Source organism: Anser cygnoides, chromosome Z (assembly GCF_040182565.1).
Source record: "Anser cygnoides isolate HZ-2024a breed goose chromosome Z, Taihu_goose_T2T_genome, whole genome shotgun sequence".
Classification (NCBI taxonomy): Eukaryota; Metazoa; Chordata; class Aves; order Anseriformes; family Anatidae; genus Anser; species Anser cygnoides.
Window position 1 is genome coordinate 31,765,926 of NC_089912.1, and position 25,001 is coordinate 31,790,926.

At 38.9% G+C, this 25,001-nt stretch overlaps 1 protein-coding gene across 2 annotated transcripts; it reads right to left on the minus strand.

The window, feature by feature from the left end:
- Nucleotides 1-919: 919 nt before the first annotated feature.
- Nucleotides 920-25,001, minus strand: LOC106040411 (S-adenosylmethionine synthase-like). Of its 2 annotated transcripts, XM_013188242.3 has the most exons (10): nt 24,838-25,001; nt 19,092-19,169; nt 15,247-15,369; nt 14,487-14,599; nt 13,656-13,799; nt 12,089-12,307; nt 10,410-10,592; nt 7,532-7,665; nt 3,533-3,681; nt 920-1,161 (listed from the first exon to the last, which is right to left on the minus strand). In XM_013188242.3, exons 1-9 carry the CDS (start codon nt 24,908-24,910, stop codon nt 3,579-3,581), a joined length of 1,170 nt encoding a protein of 389 aa, XP_013043696.1. In that variant the 5' UTR covers nt 24,911-25,001; the 3' UTR covers nt 920-1,161; nt 3,533-3,578. The 2 variants fall into 2 exon arrangements, with proteins under 2 accessions (XP_013043696.1, XP_013043695.1); XM_013188241.3 differs by lacking the exon at nt 920-1,161 and having other exon boundaries at nt 2,675-3,681.

The following is a 25,001-nucleotide window of genomic DNA, read 5'->3' on the forward strand; positions in this document are numbered from 1 at the left end:
CTTTTTTTTTTCTTTTTTCCAACTAGCTTTAATATAGGCCAGTTCCCTGTTGGTTTCACTACTAAGCCTCACATTCACCTCAGCACCAAAGAGATGGTCCAAAGTCCGGAAAAAACAGTTGAGGGTGACAAGACAGCAGAACTATTTCTTTCAGCAGCACTACAGGCTTATGCCTGCTTGAAATGCCTTTAGATGTTGCCTAAAAATCTTGGTTCTCTACCAGTGTGTACATATATTTTTAAAGTATAAAAGTGAGCAAATGAGATTCCATCAGTGAAAACCAACCTCATTTAAAATTTTGAAACTATGCTAGAAGAGAGATTTGATTTGACTGTTGCGAAAGGATCTTGGCACAAGGAGTGAATAATCCAAAATTTCAGTCAAAATATTGCACACAGACAGGCACCAAATGTGAGATCTGATACTAAAATTCCCCAATTTGTACAATTCCTCTGGTTCCTTCAAATTGCTCAGATGGCACAGTAACAGACAACAGTGGGAGTCCATCCCAAGAAAGATTTCAGGAAAGTGCATATTACACGTGAAGGAATTCTAAGAAAAAATGTAGGGTAAGAAGCAGGAATGCTATATTTGGAAAAAAATCAGGATAGATCTAGAACTCCCATTACTACAGTTATGGTAGGAGAGGTTTGACATAAATGTTGTTTTCCTGGCCAAAATACTGGAAAGAATACCAGGGTATTTTACTGACCCGTGTTTTTTAATATTTAGGACTATACTTGAGAGGTCAACCAGACCACTAAGTAAGACAGGGTTTGAAATGTGTGCAGCTGCTTGAAAGCTCTTTTGTTTATTGCTGAGGTTGAATCAGGTTGAGGATGAGGTTGAGCTCTTTTGTTTATTGCTGAGGAAAAAATGGTGTTAAAATGCTCTGGTTTTAACAGTATGCAGCCAAAAGGAGTTTCATGTTCTTTGTTATTTATGCATCATGGTTTTTTAAAGTTGCTAAAGGCATGAAGGCCTATCAATTTTTATGCTGGCATCATCAAAAGCAGAGGAAAACAAGGTTTTGCCATCTGTTAAAAATTTGCATCCCAGTTCTGACAAACACATTGGACTGCTGCAGGATGGTTGAGCTCCTGATGAAAATGCTGTGGTCTTCTCATTTTAACTCTCATTCAGACCTCTTCCTTCTACAACCTGCACCAGAAAGAGCAAAGAGTCATTAGACCAAAAATCTTAGGTGGTGAAGGTAGTAAAGAAGGAATTTCCTTTCGTACCACAAGGTCAAGGCAGTGGAGAGCTATAAACTGAGGTTATGTTAAATGACAAGTTCGTTGTGTTTATTAGCATGTAGTAAAGATATGCACTTTAATTTCCATTCCAGTAATTGCTTTCAGCTCATTAGGAATTAAATGAATTGAAAAGTGATGAATTAACATTCCATTTTGCATTTCTCTGTAGCATTTGAGAGAAATACAGTTAACAAAATGGGATACATAATAATGTCTGCATGGCTCTAGATAAGGTTTGTTAGGTTCAGCACAGCTGAAAATCTATCTCAGAAGAAGGAAAGTGTCCCATCTTAGAAGGAAGATTAATTACATCTCCAAGGTTTGTATTTTTTGGTGCAGCTGATCTTGTGATGTACTCTGAAAGCATGAGTCAAAGCTAATTCTGACACAAAGCAAATAGAACAGGTTTTGACCTTTCTTAATTTTAATGTCTTCATTTCGCCTGCAGAAACTCTTCATCTATTCTGAGATCAGAAAGAAAGGCACTTTCATAGCCAAACTGGCACTTCCGTTTCATTCATTTTCTTCTCTAATTGGCTTCTCTAGGTTTGAGTGAAACGATGTCCTTTTGAAAGATTTAGGTTTAATTCTGCCTCAAAGGATCTCATAAGGATCATTAACTTTTGGAATTGCACATCTAAATTCACTATTTGAAAAAAAAAAAAAAAGAAGAGGAAGAAAGAAACACGTTTCCTAGAACAGCCACTAATGCCTCTACATGTTACAGTGTATGTCGTTACGGTGTTACAAATTATTTTACTATAACACATATTTTTCATTCTTGTAACTTTATTAGCTGAATATCTGTGCAGCCTGCTACTCTGGATGAAGTCACAAAATACAATGCATAAACTATTTTGGGCTTTTAACCCGATATGTGATTATAATTTCTTACATAGATTATGAACCACTATATTTTGATGGATTTGTATAACATATTGTAGACACATATTTCAAAGAAAAGCCTGTTCATTTGATATTAACACATTTATTAAAATATTAGTTGCAATGCTTGGAAATAAAAATATTTTGATTGACTGCTGTACGTAGGCTACATTATAATTTACCTAAATTTTCAGCAATAATTTCAGTCTTGATGATTATGTCTGCTCTGGGCACCGTTTTTCATTTTTGAGGCTACAGTTTAAATGATTCATTTCTAGAATGATATTAGGAAAACATTTGAAAAGATGTTAATTGATTTTGTGGAGCAATTGTTTTTTCTCTGATCTTGTATTAAGCACTACAAATTTAGCAGAGGTAGCCTTTTTCTGTTTGCTTGTTTTAAACAAGGCACACTTCTTCTACTGCTCTTGAGGAAAATTTCACATTGAGAAAAATAGCTATCCTATGAAAGTAAAATTAATTTAATAGTTACTAGAAGATTTGCTAAAAATGTGTAGACAGAAGCTCTGGAGATTGGATGAATAGTGCTACCTCCTGTATGCAAGCCTTTTCACCTCTTCCAGTTCTTGAAAAAAATAAAAATAAAAAAATAGCTGAATGATTTTGAATTCTCCCTCTCCATTTTGTGCTCTTAACCATAAGTCAAAGGGCAATAATGTCCTCCAAGTGTTTTTTTTTTTTTACAAAAAGCTTTTACATTTCAGAAGTGACTAAATGAAACTTAACTGAAACATTAAACAACCTTTTCCAGCTCACGCAGACATGGATATTTTCAGTTTGAAAACGGATAACTATAAATAAGTAAAAGAATTACAACAAAGGAGTCCATCAGCTTTCATGGAGGTAAACCTACGAAACTATAATGTTAAAAGCAAACAGATAACACTACCTCAGACCGAAGTATATTTAGAGTTACAACAAACTACATTCTGAAATGGGTGTTTTTAATAATTTGCTTTGACCAGAAAGACCATAACTAAAACTGTAGTCGTGGAGGTCACTGCCCAAAGAATTAAGGCAATTTGCACTATTTCCTTCTTCTGTCACAGGGAGCTGTTGGAAGTTACCTCACCCACTTCAGCACACGGTTAACTGGGTAAGCAGTAGCAGGCTTCTCTGGCAGGACAGTACTGACTTCAACAACCATCTATGCAATTTACCTCTGATTACAGCCAAAGGCCTGAATTGTTCACGTTACCAAAGACTGAGATGAAAAATACGTTAGACTGAGCTGCGTGCATTTAAAGCATGAGGTCATGGTGAAAGTTAGAAATTAAATACAGTTAATTTTTAGTACATCTGTTAGCTACACCATGTCATTTTAAAAAAAGAGTAGATACAGTCTTTTCATGAACAGCTTGGAATTGTACCTGATTGTTAAACCACCTGTCAATTAAATGAAGCATTCTGAAAAGCTTAATACACAAGCTTTTTGGGTATTTCCCATGTAAATTCTTCTCTCCCAAAGTGCCCATAGCAAGCTGTTTTTTGATAGATTGGCCTCTTCAAATCCAGCTCCCTGAATGAAAAGAAAAAACACGACACTTTACTCCAATGTGTTTTGTGATTTAGACATGTCAGACAGACAATCAGTATTATCCCTAGAATAAAGATGAAAAAAATTAGGCGTTGTTTCCTTGCCCAGTCAATAAGAAGTACATCAGGAAAGGTAGTGAGCTGATGGCTTCAATTCAAAGTGACTACAAACAGTCAGCTTTCTTCAAATTTAACAAAGATAAGGTAATACAGTTCAGCTTTATAAGCACTCCGATGCAGAAACGTTGCTATTGGAATAAAGTTCAGGTATACCTGTGCAAGTATGAATGTATTTTGTGTATTGTGTGTATTGTGAGTCTAATACAGAATATTTTCCAGTGCTACTCTGCTAGATAGACAACGTCGATCTCAAAAAAAGCAGCCAAAGATGATCATCTGGTGGACTGAGTAACTGTGGAGGTTTAAAACTGCTTATGTAGATGCACGGAGTCACTAGAATAGGGCATAGCAATGACTATGGCTGGATAAATAATGAAGATGCAAGTCATGATTCTTGGGTTTTAGTCCGCATCATGTAGCAGATTGCAGCTATGCTAAATGGTTAGTCAAAGGTGTCTACACAGATGTTTCTCTTTATTTCAGGCAAGGCCTGACATTTTCTTCTATTTCTGCTTTCTTCATTTGTTATTATTATGTTTAATTACCTTTGAAAGCACGCTTAAAATAGAAGATTCATATCTTAAGCTGCTAGAGAGAAAACTGGCTGAGGAATAGCAAAGTAAGAAAAGAAACACAAATACTAACAGAATTGTTAATCCATTTTAGATGGTGAAGATATTACACACTCTCACAGTTAAGGGGTCATTTATGGATCTTATGATGAACAGCAGCTAACTCTTGCCTCAAATAATATTTTATGTAATACGATCACATGCTTCAAGAGCCACAACAGTCATTTGTACTTGATTGTAATAAAAAAAACATCAAAATGTGAGTTCCAACTAGATGAAAAATAAAAGAGCATAAAATACTTTGGTGCTTATTTGGTTAGAATTGGTAGCTAGCATCATTTAAAGGACTTTAATGGTTGTGAGGTAAATTTATCGAGGAAGTATTCACTAAAAAATTATCTTGGTTTTGCCTGTTTTCTTCTCTTCTTACTGCCTTCACCACTTCTAGGACTAAGATAATGTACTTTAAAAATGCAGTATTTTTTGTCTCTACCAAATCAAGGAAAGTGTCTGGGAACCTCCACACAAATTATTGATGGCAATGGACTGCCATAATTACAAGGGAAGCGTTTTAATTCTATTAGTAAAATGATAACATGTAGAAAACATTACCTAGCAACTTAAGTTGCTATAATGCTTTGCATTAACTCAGAATACATATATTAAAAAGTTAACAAACAAACAAAGAAAAACCTCAACTCTACTCTCAGTGTATATGTTCAGAAAACATTCTGAAAAGAACTGCAAAAGGTTGGCCTCACTGGAAAAATATTGATACCACCTGATAGTAAATTGGTATTGAGAAATGGCTCCCTTCTAAGGAAAAAAGAACCCTCGCATTCATTCAGATGTTGGCGTTTTCCCCCTCATAGTCAAATACGATCAAGATTCCTCCAGAATACATAGACTAGAATGATATTAATAGCTCCAGATTGAAAAGAGAAGTGAATCATTAAAAGTGGTTTCCTCAAATAATGAGACATCAAACACACATGTTAGCATTTCAGAACAGATATTTTAAAACCAATATTGCTCAAAGTGACAAAGACTCTATGGATGAAGTCAGACTCTTGCTGCTATCTATCTCAGACTTGAGCTCCCATGTCAAATTCTACAGATTTTAATAAGAAGTAAACTCACAGTGTGGCAACTCCCTTAATAGAAAAAAGAGAGAGTGTCTCTCTCCATTAGTTGTATATTTCATGAAACTTGTAAGAAGTCCAGACTGCAAAGTTTGGTGAAAATCAGCCAGGAGATTCAAAACTTTTTCAGGTCTGAGAAAGTGAGACTCTATCATTAGGTCTTAGGATGATGGACTACAGATTTGCAGTAACACCTACCTCCTAAAGCCTCCTACACCTACCTCCTGTAGCCCCTCGCTACAGGAAGGACATGGACGTGCTCGAGCGAGTCCAGAGAAGGGCGACCAAGCTGGTGAGGGGTCTGGAGAACAAGTCTTACGAGGAGCGGCTGAGGGAGCTGGGCTTGTTCAGCCTGGAGAAGAGGAGGCTCAGGGGCGACCTTATCGCTCTCTACATTTACCTTAAAGGAGGCTGTAGCGAGGTGGGGGTTGGTCTGTTCTCCTACGTGCCTGGTGACAGGACGAGGGGGAATGGGCGAAAGTTGCGACAGGGGAGGTTTAGGTTGGATGTTAGGAAGTACTTCTTTACCGAAAGGGTTATTAAGCATTGGAATGGGCTGCCCAGGGAGGTGGTGGAGTCACCATCCCTGGAGGTCTTTAAAAGACGTTTAGATGTAGAGCTTAGCGATATGGTTTAGTGGAGTACTTAGTGTTAGGTCGGAGGTTGGACTCGATGATCTTGAGGTCTCTTCCAACCTAGAAATCTGTGATACTGTGATACTGTAAAAGTTCACATCCTGAGTTATTTGCAAAAGGACAAAAAGAAGAAAAAAAAAATTAGGGTCAAATTACTGCTGCATGGTATGTAGGTGGGTCACTGCTGATAAGCACAGGAGCTGACTTTGCTTCTCTCCTCCAGCCTTTTTTGCTCTGAGAGAAAATCATGATTCTCATGCTTCTTTAAATATAACAACTATGTCTGTCTAAAACACCTCCTTGCTCAGGTCCAGAAATATTCCAGAAAGGTATATAACTGGGTTGGCTGCCGGAAGCAGCCTGAGTAGTTTTGGATTTTCTTGCTCTCAGTGACTGCGTTGTAGCCTCAATGACTCATACATTTCTGATCACAACTGACTTTTCACTTCAAGACATCTCATCTCATGGAAGGATTTTTCTTTTTTCGTTTTTTTTTCCCGTTTTTTTAAACACAAGATACTTCAACCTCTTAACGAGGCTTAAGAGAGCATTTAAGAAACTTGTATTCCATTTAAATTAAGTATAGTTGACTTAAACATGCTACATGAGAAGGTACAACTAGGGAGTGTCTCATTGTTCAGATTTTCTGATGCAGAACAGAGGTTACATTTTGCTCTTTTGAAGAAGCTAGTAACTTAAAAGCGCTGCTTTCTCTTTTGGGCTAATGGTCAACATCCCCAGAAAAGCAACAGCAAACACCATTCTGTCACTACTGTGGTAAGGGAATGCACAGTTTCTGTGCATGAGTAAGAGCAAATTACACCACATAACAACCCACTCGTTTCAAAGGGACCGCTTGTAAAGTGAAGGCACCAGAATCTTGCCGTCGTGTGGCAGCTGACTTACAAGTTGTTGCCACCTAAAGATCGAACGCGGGGAGACCATATTTAACTGAGTACTTCTTTCAGTAAGAGGCAATATTTCTGATGCTCTTCAGATAAATCTGGGATTGGGAGGCTTACACACTGCATCTAATGTTAAATTTTAATTCTACTTAATCAAGCTTGCTACCACCTGACTAACGAACTGCACTATAGCATGCTACCAGGGTTACTGGGAGATATGGCATTATATAATTCGGCAAAGTCTTACTTATTCAGAACATCTTGTGATAAGGCTTATGAATCAGGCTTTGTATGTTCTACTGAGTGCATGGGTCAGGCAACAGCAGAAATGACAGCAGCAATAGACATATGATGAAGGTGACTTCTGTGAGGTTAGCAGCCAGAAACATTAATATTGAACTGTTTTTAAACAGCATTAGGGATAAGATTCCTTTCAGCAAATACTAATAGCACACAAACCTTATGATAGCTCCAAGGCGTAGATCAAAGTTTTTCTGTACAATCTCCAGCAGCTCTTCTTCAGATCTGTCTGAGGTTCCATAATGAAACACTGAGATCGCAAGAGGATGACTCAGACCAATAGCGTATGATAGCTGTGGAAGACACACACATAACTCAGATGCAGTTAAAGAGTCCTTCCTACATTTTGTTTAAGAGAAAGCAAAGATCTATCTTATTTAACAAGGGAAGATCATATGTACTTTTTTCTGTATATAGAAAGCTAGAAAATATGTTTGTGCTGTTTTTCTTTTATGCTAGGAAATCACCTATTTTCTTCATAAAATGTTCAGCTTGGTCAAATATTAGACCTGGGTGACAAGCCTTAAAAGAAAAAGAGGTACCTTCTAAGTGCTCAGATACTGTCATTTTGCATCCTTCGCCATCAGTTAGACTCAAGGACTTCAAGCCCCTGAGACTTCAGGTTCTGAGATCTACAAATATTTTTTTTTTGGGGGGGGGGGGGGGGGAGTGTTTTTGTTTTTTTCCCAGAGGCAAGTAAAAAAAAAAAATATGTAGGATGGGACTAAAAAAAAAAAAAAAGCTTTAAATCTTCTTAAAGCACTTGTTTTCCCAGAACAACTTTTTGCATGCGCTGTCTTCATCCAATACTTTCATGTACTTTTAAAAACACAATTATCAGAAACACACAAAGTAATCCAGGGAGTACTGCCTGAAATTTCATTATATTCAGCTCTATAGCATCTTTCTGATGTCCAAGAATCACATTAGTTTCTTTTCACCTTAGCACAGTACTGTCAAATTCTCTTGAAATCTATTTGCTTTTGTCATTCAGTCCCTTTCCGGAACATAGTCCTCCTGTACCATAGGCTAACACATTCTTCTTTTTTTTTTTTTTTTTTTTTAATCAGGATGCATTTATATGAAAATGTGTTTTGCTTGAATGCAACTAAGCAACACAAACCATTTCATTGCAGTTCACAGGTATTCCTCACTGTGTCTGGTTTCTACAGACTTCAGGAAGCAATAGTCCAATGGCTCAGTTCTATCTTCGTACTTCTTAGTAACCCAGAATTGATTTTTGATAGAAACTACCCCAGTAATGCAAATCTTCCCCTTAGATAATTTTGAGTTGTCTAACAGTCTAATGGTAAGTCATTGTAATGGTAAGCCTGTTTTTCATTAAAAAATAGGCTGATAATCCTGTATCATGCTAAATAAAAACTACACTGTATTTGTGATAAAATACAACTAATCAGCCTGCAGTTCCCTTCATTATGCATTTTGCCTTTTTAGTATTAAAAGCTAGTTATTGTGGAAACAAGGTCCATAGCAAAGCCAGCTCAATCATAAGCCTCAGTGGAGGCTGGCAGGGTCTTACAATACAGCCACAGCTGAGATGAAAACACATTTATATTTCCACTTGATAGATTTTTCTATGTTAATCTTTAATCCAGCCTTCTACAACTTAAAAGGACCTTTGCTTTTCTGTTCTCATTGTTTTCTCTCTTCCTTTCTTCCCTTTATTGCTAATATCTGACATCTCCGTAGTTTGCTGTTTATGAAATTAATCTTGCCTTGTCTACTACGGTCAAGCTCAGGAACTTAAGGAGGGTCTCTCAGAGTTATGAAATAACAACATTCCCACCTAACTAATGAATTAAGACAGTGATATATGCGTTCAAAAATGCCACTACAAATATGCATACCAAGAAGTCAGAAATTTGTATTCTAACCCCTCAGAAAAAAAAAAAAGAAAGAAAGAAAGAAAGAAAGAAAAAAAAATCAGTAATTTGCTGGACATTGCTATCTGTGCTTGCTGTATTCCCAATCTCCCCTTTCCTTGTCTTACTCAAGACTTTCAGTTTAATCAGATATCAAACACATACACATATAAAGCAAGGGGTCCTGTTCCTAATCGATATGTCTGGGTATTAAATCATTGATTTTAAACAGATTCAGTGGACCTCTTCTCTGCTCCATGGAGAAGGTAAAGAACTCTAAACATACTCCTGCAACAAAGTATCAGCCAGATCACAGCTATGTTTTAATATAGTAATTTGTTATACCAGGTTAAAGCTACAACTTTGCAGCTACTTGGAAGAAGCATGCAGGTATTACCAATTGTCTGGACAAACCTCAATTGTTTAGCATTTACTTTGGATTTGTACTTAATGGTGTAACTGTGTAAGTGTCAATAAAAAAAATTCTTCCATTTCTTAGACTTAATAATCCCCAAAATTCATGCCTGAGGAAGGAACAGCATTTCTTCTGAGCACATAAGACTGATGAAAGTTTTTCTTGTATTAAACTCTTTAAAAAGTCTTATATAACTGAATTTTGCTTTTAGTCATACCTCACACAATAATAGTATATCAGTAACCCACAACAGAGAATTCACAGTAACTTTTGGGTAATTTCAAATACAGCTTGAAGTGGTTAAAGCTACAAGCAATGTGAGCATTTAGAAGAGAAGGTGGCACAGCCACATCTAGATACTGCTAACGTAACTGTCTGTAATGTGCAGTGCAACACAAGTTGAAGTGCTGGAAGTGCACGTGTGTGGAGAAGATCACTTGAGTTCCCTGCAATAAAAGCAGCAATGATGTAGTACCCAGAAGCAGGGGTAGCAACAGAGCTGGAGAAAGAATGCTCCTTAGAACACTCCTTGTTTCAGGTACTTCCTGGCCTGTGTCTTTGGCTTCCCTCACAGGGCTCCTTAATACTTTCCCAAGAGGAACATCCTGGAGACCCATTTTAGTATGGGACATGCTCTTCTGAAGCTGGAGTGGGACTGTGATTGTGGCACGTATTCCGAGAGAAAAACTGAAGAGACAGAATTCCTGTTATGGTGTATTACTTTCACAGTTGCCCTTACCTGGATTAATACTCTTTTGCAGAGACCAGCTTTTACCAGAGATTTTGCAACCCAGCGAGCTGCATACGCTGCAGAACGATCGACTTTGGAAGGGTCTTTTCCAGAGAAAGCGCCTCCGCCATGGGCTCCCCAGCCTCCATAGGTATCAACAATGATCTTCCTGCCAGTCAGTCCAGCATCACTCTGCAGGACGAACAATTGAATATTCATGAGACACAACAGCTTATCCAATGCCATGCTAGGTTACTAGGTACAGCTTTATTTTGCATTTGCCAAAGATACAACTCATTGTTCACAGTATCTACTTTCACATACAACTGTGTAATGAATGGTGTGTACATAACTGGAATTATTTTTTCAAGGATGTACTAAACCATCTTTGCTGCAATAACTTTAGAAAACTAATAAGAAAGTGACGTAACTGAAAGTATCACAAAACGTGTGCTCCCTTCAAATCAGCAACGTTGAAATACTCTCTCTGGATTGCTGACCAAGGACTTCACTCAACAACACTTGACAGAGGTGAAGAATTTAGAGAGACAAAAGGCCTTGCTGAACATAAGGCCTTGATCACATAAGACCTAAAAGGTTAACAATCTTCACTTACATACACATACTAAAGAGGAACCAGTAGCTTCACAGGGCTGCATCTCAGTGCTGTCTAGCGCAAGAGCACTGAAATATTTTAGCTGACTTCATCCAACAGTTCACTGGCATTACAAGGACTGCTTGGTACTTCTTGCTTCTTTCCACCTGCCGACATCCCCTGTGATGGAAACTCACCATTGGCCTCCTTCCACAACTTGATGAGATGATTTAACATGTTCAACCAGCAAAGAATTACTGCCTTTCTGTGAGATTAGCAGAGCTGGTGACTTCAAGCTGTTAAACAAATTCTAGAGTGTCAAGAAACTCCATCCTAAAACAGCATTAACTGTTTAATTGTATTAACTTAGTTAATACACTAACCTTAAATCTCCAAATAAGTAATATGGGAGTAAAGCTGATATTTATTCCTCAATGAAAGCAGTATCCCTACATCATCCCAGTATGATCATGAGCACACCTTTAACTTTAGTAATTTAATTCCTTACACAAAACCAAAAAGTTTTGTACAACAAAACTTTTTACAATTTCATAGCAATGACCTGCTTATTTGTACTGGCATGTGGAAACTGGAATACAAGTCAAATTCTAATGAGTAACAAGGGATTTAGTACATTAAGGGTTCCATTAACTTTTGTGAAACTTTCTGAATGATTTAAATGTAGATGCTTGTTTATTTATATGTAGAAACTCAATTATAGATGTTATTTTATTTTTTATTATTATTATTATTATTATATTTTATTTTTAGTGTGAAAGCAAAGAGATTCTTCCTGTCAGGCACTTTAGCATGTGACCTAAAGGATGACATTCAGTCATTTAATAAGCCTTCTGGGAGCAAGACAAAGATCCAAGAATTTTTATATTTGGCTATCCAAGCAGGTACAGCTTAGTTTAGATGCGAGCTGTCCAGTACTAAAACCAGTAGAAGTGACTGAAGCTTCCTTAAAAATATATATATTTTTTTATTTAAAGGTATAGCAATGCAAGACAACATTTAGAAACGTGGCAACGTCTGTTCAGGCTTTCTGAATCCAAGCCTGTTTATCCTTTCTTCTTTCAGAGTACCATACCTTAGGACCACCTTCTACAAACTTTTCACTTGGAAGCAGATGATAAATTGTGTGCTTATCAAGATACTTCTCTGGAATGACTTCTTTAACAACTTTCTCCATTAGCTCCTTCTGTATGTGTTGTAGAGGTACGTCTGGGGCATGATGTACTGAAATCACAACTGTGTGTACTCGGATGGGTTCCACTGCTCCATTGCTGTCCTTGTATTCCATAGTGACCTAGAAAAAAAAGAAATCACTGAATATTCAAGGTCAGCAGCACCTCTACAGTACTCTTCTTCAGGTGGAACACCAGTTCGAAAAATAAAAATAAAAAAAAACCTCAAGTTTTTTTTCTAGAGCAAAAAAAACAACAAAAAAAAAAACAATGTAAAATAAATGAAGGGAAAGGGGATGAAAATTAATGAATTGTTGCTGATGCTTAGTATCACTGTGGGAAAAGATACAGAAAGTGTTAAAGTACCATCACCAAAAGAGTTAAGTAAAGGATATTACACGTATTTCCACAGAGATACAAAAAATCAGCTGGTATGATACAGAAGCCTATGATTTCTACTGACAGATGCTAAACTCATTCAGTTTGGCATGTTAACATAACTTCAAATAGTAAAACCAAATTAATTTTTGGAGAACCCTGCTGAAATGAGTAACTGTAGTTTATGATATAGTGGGCTGTATCTTCTGCTACACACTGCATGACTTTTATATACATGCATATATATGGTATTGCTTCATCCTTAATACAGGTTTTCTTGTAGAGTAAGGAGACCTCTACTTTCCTGCTCTTCAAAAATGTTTGGATGCATACACCATGGCAGGCATATTCACGTGTTCTGTGCACTGCTTACAGAAGGAGTGGACACAACCCACGTTGTACTCTAACAGCTGCAGCAGTATAACTCAAAGCAGTTCATTCCCACTAAGGCAACAACAATTAAGAATAAAGCACTGCGCTGCCTTGGGTAGGCATGTATAGATTTCCTTTCCTCCCCTGAAGATTTCACAGCCTGGAAGACAGACGACTTACTGCCTTTGAGACTGCCAAAGTACATCACTCTTACAGTGTGGCACAGTGACTCATCCACTCAGCTCTGCAACATGGCTGTTAGTGGCTCTGACCAGTGATCAAATACAGAATATATAGGGTTTGACACATGAGCAGGCCTGTTTTAGCTGAGAAACCATGGAACTATCTCAATCCAGGATTCTGGAATACTGATATTTGTGCAGAAAACAAACAAACAAACAACAACAGCAACAGCGACTGCTTGATGACGGCAATTCGTTAATCTTAGTCTCCAGGGGAAAAGAAACAAAATAGAGGTGTTATTTTAAAGAAAACGGCAAAGGCACTGACAGAACAGTTTAAACATCCCATGTGTGCTACACACAGATGTACCTTGTGAAATTCACCCCACCTTGAAATATAAAACAGACACCACCATTTTTGGGAAAACAAACAAACAACAACATGAATTCTGGTTTAGCAGCAGACAGGGTAAATGATTTCTGTTGTTACTCACCCTTAAAGTTTGTAAGCTCCTTTTTATGCTTCTACTTTACAAACCTGTGTTTTCCCATCTGGTCTAACCCAGGGCCATGTTCCATTCCGTTCCAGAGCCTTTATCCTTGCAGTAAGCTTGTGTGCGAGAAGGACTGTTAAGGGCATGCATTCCTCGGTTTCATCAGTGGCATAACCAAACATCAAACCCTGCATTGAAAAACAGAGAACTGTATTGAAAAACAGGGGAAAAAAGCCACATATTTCCATGTTCCCTTTCCATTTCTGCACCTGTCTTTACCACACAGTACTTTAAAACCACCCAAGCCTAGAAATAGGCAGCAGTAACATGCGAAGTGAATACAACCAGTCTGAAATAACATTTATATACTTTCATGCACAAGAATCAGAGTTACACCAAGATCTGGTTCCCAAGAGTGACTTCAGCATCCATGAGAATCCACTGCAAAGGCTTAATAGACATAAAGCTCATAAAGATTGCTCGGTCCTCTCCCCATTCATGTCAATTAAAATAATGCTACATATGACGCCTGAGAAGCAGGACGGGGCTACTCTTCGGACTTGAAAGACCAGCACTGCCACCTACTGATAGAAAGGTTACTTGTAGCTCTAACGAGTAAGGCCACTGGATACAAGAAAAGCCACTTTCATGAAGCTACTGATGGCTATGTTACTTTTCTCTCTCTCTCTCTCTCTTTTTTTTTTTTCTTTTTTTTTTTTTTGGCATTTCTAGAGGCTGAGAGAGTGCACAGTATTTAGCCATTAATTCTTACAGTTTAATTCGTACAGTGGCTTTTAAGGTTCTGGTCCAACACAAATCTAACTGCTCGTGCATATACTAAATTTGAGTAAGTGCCTGGAATGAAATCCCATTACCTGATCCCCTGCTCCAATGTCATCATCACTCTTGCCATGGGAGACGGCATGCTTGATCTCTTTACACTGTTGTTCTAAGGCCACTAAAACTGTGCAAGTCTTATAGTCCAATCCTAGTGAAGGGAGTTTTGGAAAGTTAGGTCATATATTATTCAAAGTTCAGGAACTGCTAGAGAAGCATTTGGGGAATATCTAGTTATCTTGGCTAAGACTTTAATAACTGTAAGCATTTAACTTTCCTAAACTGTCATGGTTTTGTATTGCTAACAGAAGTAGACAGTATCAACACATTTAACAGTCTCAAGATCTGGGCAAGTAAGAGGTATTAGTTGAAAATTTAACTCTTTAAACTGATGGGTGAAGTGTAGCTGTACAAGCTGCCCCACAAAAGCATTTGTGATGTTGCTTATAATCCTTTTGTAGGTTTAGTCACCCCAAGCACAAGGAGCACTAGTGTCAAGGCTTTTACTGTACAAACCTGCAGATGTAACCATCTTCTGACATTTGAGCAAACACTAGTTCTGCATCAAGGAGCAAGAGGTAGATGGCCCTTCCAATAATAAGTCTTTTATGAACATGCCACCGTAAAATAGCTTCCCCAGTACCAGTTGTGGCACTTAAAAAAGTGTATCAACCTCTGTGGAGTTTCCTTGTAGGTCTGGATACTTATTTCATTTTATTTTCAAGAAGACCATAAAAACAAGACTTTGGCCACATGCAGAACAGATCCAACAATGAGTGCAAGAAGGATCTCACTCACCTTTGGAAGAGTCATCATACCCTATCCTCTTAAGGGTCTCTCTTACAATTTGTTGGTAATCTACTACAGCCTGGGATGTTATCTCTCCACAAAGCAAAATCATTCCAGTTTTTGCTACACACTCTGCAGGGAAAAATATAAAAAATAAATTAAAATATATATGTATACTGCTACTGTCATTACAATTACACAAGAAGATTCTGAAGAAGATTCTATAAACAAATGATTACTTATAGAGGAAACTCAGAAATGTCTTAGTGTAAGCATAGGTGCATATGCAGTTACTCTTCTCTTTAGCTGATACTAACATTAAAATCAGTGCATGAGGGTTCCATCTAATGCAATTATCCTATCTTGATAGTGGCCACCACCTAACATCTATAAGAGCAAGTCAAGTCTATAGTGCTGTGCTCCAAATGTTTCCTGGTCTACACCAATTTCAGCTCAGGGACTTGCTGAAGCTACAGGGACATCATTTATTAACAGGTGGCATTACCAATCTGACAGATTTTTGTTACATTAATTCACACAGTTGCTCTTAGCAACCATGAAAACTTTTAGCATCTACAGCATCCTGGAGTGGGAAGCTCCACAACTACATTACAAATTCTGTGCAGAATCATTTCATATTGTTTCAAGCATCCACGCAGTCTTCAAATTTCATGCAATGCCTTCTACATTTTGTGTTAAACCATACTGCATTCAACCACAAAAAAATCACCACATCAATACAATCTACAGCTGTATAGCTCTATTTCATATCCCATTCAATCCCCTGTTTTCTGAACTGAAGAGGTCTAGGCTATTCATTGAAAGACATCGCATGACAATGCTGTTACTATTTCCAGTGCTTTTTACAATCTTGCTATTGCCTTTCTGGGATGGATAAGAGGAACAGACTGCACACAGCATTCACAACAGGCAACCATGAATTTACATACTGGCTTAACTATGTTCTTGGTTCCACTGTCCGTTAGCTTCAGTGCAATCCCTAACACTCAGCATGGGCTTTTACAGCTACTGAGAACTGACTCTTTCCACAGAAATGTGTGTCTGTGACAACCCCTGTGTAATTGTACAATTTCTGCGTGCTTGCAACGAACCTAGCCTTTAATATTTGGGGTTGTATGTGCTCTCTTTCCCCTTGCATAAGCCTACGCTGAATTTCATCCGTCACTTTTACCATCCCGTCATCATCTAACCTGAATAATTTTGTTTTCAAGGTTAAGTATTAGAGGCAGGAATATGCTATAAGATTGTAGAGGTATGGACTGCAGTATCACATAAAGACAATCGAGCTAGCTTTACTTGCCAGTTTAGCTTAGACAATCCACACAAGCTGTTGAAAACAGTGCAGGGCAACCTTTTTTTCTGTTTGCAAGAGGAATTAGTCTATACTGAACTACTGGGCTATATACCAACTCACATTGTATCTCTGAATTACGCTGTGAACACAGCATGGTGGTCTCCAGTGAGAGTCCATAATAGTACAGTAGCCCTAAACATATGCAGTTCATCAAATCCTGGCAGGGATACCGCTACTGCACAAGGTATGCCGATAACATTAGTTTCACACTCAGCCCTGTGCTCCTGCCCTACTTACTTGCGATGTTCTTCCTGCCTGCCTGACTGTAGCAGACCATCTCTGTGTGTGAGGCAGGTATCATTCTGTGATTCCTGTACTGGCAGAAGAGACCCTATATTCCAGGCACAAAGAGAAGGATGACTCCCAGCTTTTCCTGTGTGGTCCCTACCAGCAGGGAAAGCCTTTCCAGAAGAACACAAAGTTATGGAACCGGGGCTTGGAGAGATGGCAAAATAAGGCTCCAGTCATCGCCAATAGTCCCTAGAAACATTCCCAGGCCCATAACAGCCACACAAAGCTTTGACAGTGATGCAAGACTTCATGGCACAAAGACACTTTTTTTAGTATGAGGAGAAGAATGATTCATCTTGCTACCTATGACCACTTCCCATCCTGACTGAAATCTAATGCAACCAAAAGAAAACATGGCTCAGGAACTGCACTACAGCTGCAACACATAACTGAGACCTAGCAACACCCCAATTTGTTCTTCTCAAGAGAAAGTTAACTTACAAGGTTTTGGGCTTTTCATGGGGGGATTGATTTCTTAAATGTTTAAGCCTTCCCAAAAGAATATTTTGAACTCCACTACTAGGTAGAAATTTCCACTTCATTTTCGTACTGTCATGGTTTATAGTTAGCTAATTTTTTCTCTTGACTCTGATTTGCTGAACACACTGGGAAGGATCTCTTATTCCCAAGAAAGTATTTGGCTTGCACTTAACCAGAGAGGAAGCAGAATACTGATTTTGCCTTTGGTTTTATGTTACTTGCACACAGTATTCTCTTGCATGACTTTACTGCTGTATCTTATGTTGGCAGCACATAGACAGACCAGCTCCCTCTTCCTGCAATGAGGCAGTGCCAGTGTAATAATTAAGAACTTCATATGCAAAACTTGCTGAACATACAAGCCCAAGCAGCAAAGAAAATTCAGAGAACTTCAGATACATTTTTATATTGGTAGATAGAACCTAGTTTCAACATCTCCACAAATTACATTTCATAGTTACATAAAATGTGGTGTTACAGTGACTTAGTACTTGCATAATGCTTTGATTTCTTTTTTTTTTTTTTTCAGAAACTTTGAGTGCAGGCCTGAGCAATTAAACAGTTTCACCCAGAGACTGCTTTCTCTTCTCCAAGCTACTTCTACTTCTTTTTTTTTTTTTTAAAGCAAACTGTGCATCTGTTCAACCAACTTATCTTTTCCAGACTTATACATTAATGCTATACTCAAACTTTCTGACTCTAGTCAGCAGTTTTAATATTTTTCTATTCCCACCCCACCCCCCCCAGCAGATCACAGGCATCAGGGATTTACCTATGTAATCATGTCACACTTCAGTCTTCTTTTTGATAAGACTAACTGATCTTGTTTCTCACATCCCTTGTGAAACATTTTTAGTCCTTGTCATTTTTGCAGCATTTCTCTGTTACCAGCTCCAGCTTTTCAGCAGCTTTAGAAGCATAACTGTCTGCAATACTGAAATACATGCTTCACCAAGTCTAAAGTAAACACTAAACCCTCCCCCTACATCTTCCCACTGCTCACATCTATGCCTCAAGGATCAAAAGAGATTTCTTAGGCCAGCTGTCACATTAGATCACAGTATTCCCAAGATGCTGTTGTTCCATATATGGCCTCTATCACTTATTCTATGAAAGAAATGGCTTTGCTCTCAAAGCCCCTTAGAAACATTCCCATTCTGTGTTCATCCCAATCCTAAGAACAAAAAGTTCTTAGCCTGCAGTTTGATCAGAATCACATCCAAATGAACTGGTTCCGTAAAGGCACAGTACATATATATTTAGCACGCATGGATTTTAGTTTTATTAATACATTTTACTCACTATATCAGAAATTGTGTCCTGACATATACATTTCCTCGGTTCTCTTTTTCCTTAATTTTCCTAGATTGCTCATTATCATTAGCCCTGACAACTACACTTTTCCCTGACACCAATGGAGTATTCTCCATACCAATAGTATTCTCCTGACCTATTTTCTACATTTCACCATCTTTAATTTGTACTGAAATGCTGTGTATTTCCTTTTTTTTTCTGTTCATGTTCTGCAGTCTTTTTCCTGTCTTCCCTTACCCTCTGAGTCAGCACACAAGAACTGGCCTCTTGACTGACTATTGAAGTGTTGACTGCCAGCCAACTACTGCAAGAATTTTGGATCACAGGACGTTTTATCAACAGAGATTACTTGTTGTGCTTCATTAATCTGTTTATCTATCTGCATTGAACTTACCACAGGCAACCTTGGCATCTGGATCAATACTGAGATGAGCATCTAGAACAGCATCACTTATCTGATCACACATCTTGTCTAAAAGAAAAAAATAAGAAACACATAACATTTCTTTTTGTGATAAAAACTGAAAAGTGATTTCTTAGTAAAATTTCATTTCCAGTGGCCAAGAGACCTCTGCTTATAGAACATCTGCCAAGAGGCCATTTTAACAATTTAAATTCTGAACATGTCTTAGCCTGTGTTTACAACGCTCCTTGAGTCAATTCCAACCAACATATTACTATCATCATATGCAAGGACCAGCAGCCTACTAGGTCAGGGACAAAGAGAAAGGCCTGCAAAGGCATCCTGAAATATTAATTTTAGAAGAAGACATGTAAGAAATATGTTCTGATGATGTATTTAAGATAAACTCTTTTAGTAGGGCATTTGCATTCCTACCCTCTTTATTGTACTTTTTGTGTGAAGTATCCATTTTTGATCTTCATCTTATAACTGTCAGAGATTTGCTCTTAAACTGGTGTTTATCCCACTGGTAGTTTATCACTGCCTCCAGTGGGGATCTCATGTGTCAACTTTTTTGGATGGGAAGAGGCATTGTTCTCCCTACAAACAGGTGTGTCAGCTTGCAGCCCACTCCTGTCATTATCCACTCTTATCCAACTCATTTGAGTTTAGAAAAGAATCTGCAAACACTGTCTCAGGGTATTGGTCCTTTTATATATATATATATATATATAAAATAAGGAAAAAAACACTGGAGAAAAAAAAAATAAAACTATTCTGCCTATAGCACCTACTATTTATTTTACTAGTAGGACCTGATAATTTCCTTTTCACTGTGTCAATTGCTCTGTTAAAGTTAGTGAGCAAATTAGAGGACAAATTGAGACTCTTTGTCTCATCTTGGTAACTGAAGCTGGTAAAAGCAATCCATATTACTTTTTCAAAAGTACAGCTTTGAAATGTTGAATACATGCAGAATCAACCTGAGGAATATGCATTAATCTTAGAATCATAGAATCATTAATGTTGGAAAAGACCTCCAAGATCATCTGGTCCAACCATCACCCTATCACCAGTGTCACCCACTAAACCATGTCCCTAAGCACCACGTCCAACCTTTCCTTGAACGCCCCCAGGGACGGTGATGCCACCACCTCCCTGGGCAACCCGTCCCAGTGCCTGACTGCTCTTTCTGAGAAGAAATGTCTCCTCATTTCCAACCTGAACCTCCCCTGGTGCAACTTGAGGCCATTCCCTCTAGTGCTATCGCTAGTTACCTGTGAGAATAGGCTGACCCCCAGCTCCCCATGCCTTCCTTTCAGGTAGCTGTAGAGAGCAATGAGGTCTCCCCTGCGCCTCCTCTTCTCCAGACTAAACACCCCCAGTGCCCTCAGCCGCTCCTCACAGGATGTCTGTTCCAGGCCCTTTACCAGCTCTGTAGCCCTGCTCTGGACACACTCCAAGGCCTCAATGTCTTTCTTGTACTGAGGGGTCCAAAGCTGAACACTGTACTCGAGGTGCGGCCTCACCAGAGCAGAATACAAAGGGACAGTCACCTCCCTGGTCCTGCTGGCTACACTATTCCTGATACAAGCCAGGATGCCGTTGGCCTTCTTGGCCACCTGGGCACACTGCCGGCTCATGTTCAGGTGAGCATCAATCAGCACCCCTTGATCCTTTTCCTCTGCACAGCTTTCCAGCCACTCTGCCCCAAGCCTGTAGAGCTGCATGGGGTTGTTGTGATAAAAGTGGAGGACCTAGCCCTTAACCATGTTGAACCTCATCCCATTGGCTTCTGCCATCAATCCATCCTGTGCAGGTCCCTCTGCAGGGCCTTCCTACCCTCCAGCAGATCAACACTTCCCCCCCCAACTTGGGGTCATCTGCAAACTTACTGAGGGTGCACTCAATTCCCTCATCCAAATCATCAATAAAGGTGTTAAAGAGGATGGGCCCCAGCATCGACCCCTGGTAACACCACTCGTAACCAGTCACCAGCTGGATTTCACTCCATTCACCACTACTCTCTGGGTCCAGCCATCCTGCCAGTTTTTAACCCAGCAGAGAGTGTACAGCAGACCCAGCAGAGAGTGCACCATTACAACAAAAAATATCCTAAATACATTCAGCCATACAACTACACAGCTGGATCTACAGCATTGTCTGAATCAATAAACCAGGTGCCTTTATTGTTTGCAAGTTTACATAATTATCTATGTAATTATCTATGTTATTGTTGCTCTGTTGTTTTGGCTGAGGTTGGACTAGATGATCTTGGAGGTCTCTTCCAACCTAGACGATTCTGTGATTCTGTGTGATTCTGCTCTCTTTTGAGAGTATCATTACACATGCAGGTAAACTAGAGAGCCCAAAGATGAAGTTAATGAAGGAGGAGTGTAACTGAATGTTCACCTTAAACTACTTATTTACTTTTAATCTTCTTTGAAAGAAAACACATAAGAATGAAATTATAAAATAAGAGTTATTCTATACCCCAAAATATCTGTAATTCAATGCAAAGTTTAAGGCTTAAAGTGAAGTTAATATGAGAACTGCAGAGTAGTATAGAATGATGGAAGGGAGCATCACCAGGAATGATGAAGGGTTCATTCAGAAGGGACCTTTAAAGATCACTTCAGAGCTAACCAAAAGTTAATGCATATAATTAAGGACATTATCTTTTTGAACACCGACAGGCATGGGGCTCCAATCACCTTGCTAGGAAGCCTTTTCCAATGTTTGCCCACACTCACAGTACAGAATTTCTTCCTAATGCCCAGTCTGAACTTCCCTGGCACAGCTCTGTGCCGTTCCCTCCTGTCCTGATATGGGTGACCAGGGAGCAGAGACCAGCACCTGCCTCTCTGCTTCCCCTCCTCTGGGAGTCACATAGAGCCATGGGGTCGTCCCTTGTCCTCCTCTTCTCCAGACTGGACAGCCCAAGTGTCCTCATAGGACATTCATGAGTAAGAAACCACATTTAAACTATTCAGAAACCTGACATTTCACAAAGACCTGTTAAAGGAAGCCATTCATTCAATTAATCACTACAGCTTATGCACATTAGGACAATTACTTTTCATTCAGGAATTTAAAATTTTGGATTTCACAGGCCAGAGCTGGTAACACCCACTGAGCCAGAGTTTAGCTAAAAGTTTGGCCAAATTGACAAAAACTGTCCAAATGGCCAAGGAGCCCACATGAAGGCGTCTTACACCAGCTGCAGGCGCTGCAGGCAGCACCACCATGGCACTGTAGGCTGACTTGTGCCCAGGATGTTTCAGCCCTGCTCCTGCCCCCATGTGCCCAATCCCCTGTCCAGCAGAAGCTCTGGTGGTGACACCTCCTCTGGCCACCCCCATCTCAGGGGTTTCCCTTACTCCTTGCAGAAGGTTTGTGTTTGTTGACAGAGCAGGCTGCACATTCAATTTCCATTACTGCGCTAACAGTTAGTCCTAGTGGCCCATTGATTTTGAACTTACAATTTAGGTCATTTAAATTACATGAGAGACAACTTTAATACCTGTCAATCTGCCAGATAACAAATATATACTTTTCACTTTTTCTCTGAAAAGAGACTTAGCGTGTGTTCAGCTTTCCCACAGATATGCAAAAATGCTATTTCAATTCTCTTAACAAAATGGTACAACTTCCAACATATTTTAAAAGAAAGGAAATGTGAAACATGCTAGCCTGTAATTTTGAACAGATGAACCTTTGTGCCATCAATACCACCTCAAATACAAATTAAAACCAGGCTAAAAGCAAAGAACAGTTCCTAGCCTGTACTGGGCATCCCAGACACAGGACCTTACGCTTGTCCTTGTTAAACTCCGTGCAGTTCTTCCTTGCCGACTCTTCCATCCTGTCCAGATCCCTGTAAGATGGATCTCCCATGCAACATGTCCACCTCACCACCCAGTTTAGTGTTAGCAGCAAACTTGGTAAGGGTGCGTTCAATCTCATTGTCCAGATTATTTGTGAAGATATTGAACAGCATGAGGCCTATCATCGACCCCTGGCAGACCCTACTTGTGAAGGGTTGCCAGCCTGCATGAAAGACATCAATCACCACCCTCTGAGTGTGGTCTGTTAGCCAATTTCCATCTCTCAGATCACATGTCCCATCTATATCTTGCCAGTTTATCTAGGATGAGACTCCAGGAAACAGTGTTGTGCTGGATTCTCCCAGTCACCTATTTCATTTGGCTTGTAATCGTTTCTAAGTGGACTTGTTCCTTTACTTTCTCAGGATTTGAAGTAAGACTAATGGCCCTGTAGTTTCCTGGATCCTCTGTGGGGCCCCTTTTGTAGATGGGGCCTTTTGTAGATTTGCCCTCTTACCTTACTGAAATTTCTTGCTAGAATGTTTACTTACAGGATCAGAAACATGGTCGGTTATGTATGTTATATTGTACCAGCGCTGACTAAAAACTGACCACAGTTTGATGATACAAGGACATAAGACGAAAGACAGAAACATCATGTGGTCAGAATTTCAGACCCAGAAATTATATTTAAAATCCAGTGTAAAATCAGTAATACCAAGTTCCAAAGTTTATTAGATGGCAAATATGCCAACTGCCCTGAGTCAAAAGGAGCCCTGAAAGTTGCAAAATGAGTTCATGCCACAGAATCTGATGCTCAAGCAGAAATGGCATAACCTGGAACAACTGATAAGTTTTATTGCCTTCAGCTATTTGCCCCATTACAACATACAGCATAGAGGTTGAAAGCAAACAAGTGTTTTGCAGTGGTTCTAGATGTGATACACTACGTGCTGCAGTGGTTTTGCAGCTCTTGGGCTATTCACTAGGGGCTGGGCAGACAGATGTGACACTATAACTGGTCTCACACTATGCCATTCCCACATAGCAAACTGCAGTCCTGAGACATAGATACACGACAAAAACTCAGCTGCAAATGTTTAGTGTTTGACATCACCCTTATTTTCTTACTATTAGGCTTTTTGTCTTTTATTTTAATATGGAAAGAAGTAATGTTAGTTTTCGCCTTAACATTAAAATGATCCATCTGAAGGTTAAAATAAAAGGAACTGTTGCTACCTTTACTGCACATTTAAATCACTAGTATTTATGTTGAAGGTCCAAACTTCCTCCACTCCATCAGCTAACATAGCTTCTAGATGCGCATTTGTCTAAACAAAGCTGTGTGGAAAATAACTGATTTTAATGAACCGCAATTAGAGCTGAAGCATTGTCTTTCAGTCCCAGACGCTGGAAAATAAACTAGTTTTGTACCGCCTACAGCATGTGTAAACTTGCATTAAGGAGAGCAACGTGGCAAAACAGCTATATTTAGTATCTGGAATGCAGCTCTCTAGAAAATCAAAGCTCAATATTCCAAATGTTTCAGAAATTGAGATAAACGATCACCTATGTAAATAAATAAATAAATAATGTTTTCATTGCAGAATTACAAAAGCAATCAATGCACAGTATATGTGGCTGCTCTAAGTCTACTTGTAGAAGATGTCTCCAAACTTCTTCCTCTCAAGCAAAAGTTTAAAGCCCTCTATGCCAGACTATGTCGCATACTAAACAAATAAAACAAATTCTTGCCAAGCAAGCAAAAACACTAATCTGAAATCTATTCAAAGTAATTAATTGGTTCTTCTTTTTCTCCATGAGGGAAGATATTACTGAACTCCCATCAAATAGCATTCTTCAGTGCAAGTTTTAATAAAAGCAAAGCTTCAGTCAGTATTTTGACTTACCAGAATGTCCTTCAGCAACAGATTCTGAGGTGAAAAGAAATCGTTTTTCTTTTTTTGAAGTACGACTTGACATGTCTTAGTATTTTTAGCAAGTCTGCAAATAAGAAAGACCCAAAGCAACTACGGAACAAGCACAGACAGAACGTGAGGTGGAAAGGTTAACG

What these genes read in the sequence shown, in the direction of transcription:
- LOC106040411 (XM_013188242.3), bottom strand. Translation starts at nt 24,910, where the DNA reads ATGTCAAGTCGTACTTCAAAAAAAGAAAAACGATTTCTTTTCACCTCA. An exon ending in TGTTGCTGAAGGACATTCTG is followed by an intron (nt 19,170 to 24,837) that starts GTAAGTCAAAAT and finishes TTTTTCTTTTAG; the next exon opens with ACAAGATGTGTGATCAGATA. An exon ending in GACCAGATGGGAAAACACAG is followed by an intron (nt 12,308 to 13,655) that starts GTTTGTAAAGTA and finishes TTTTTTTTCTAG; the next exon opens with GTCACTATGGAATACAAGGA.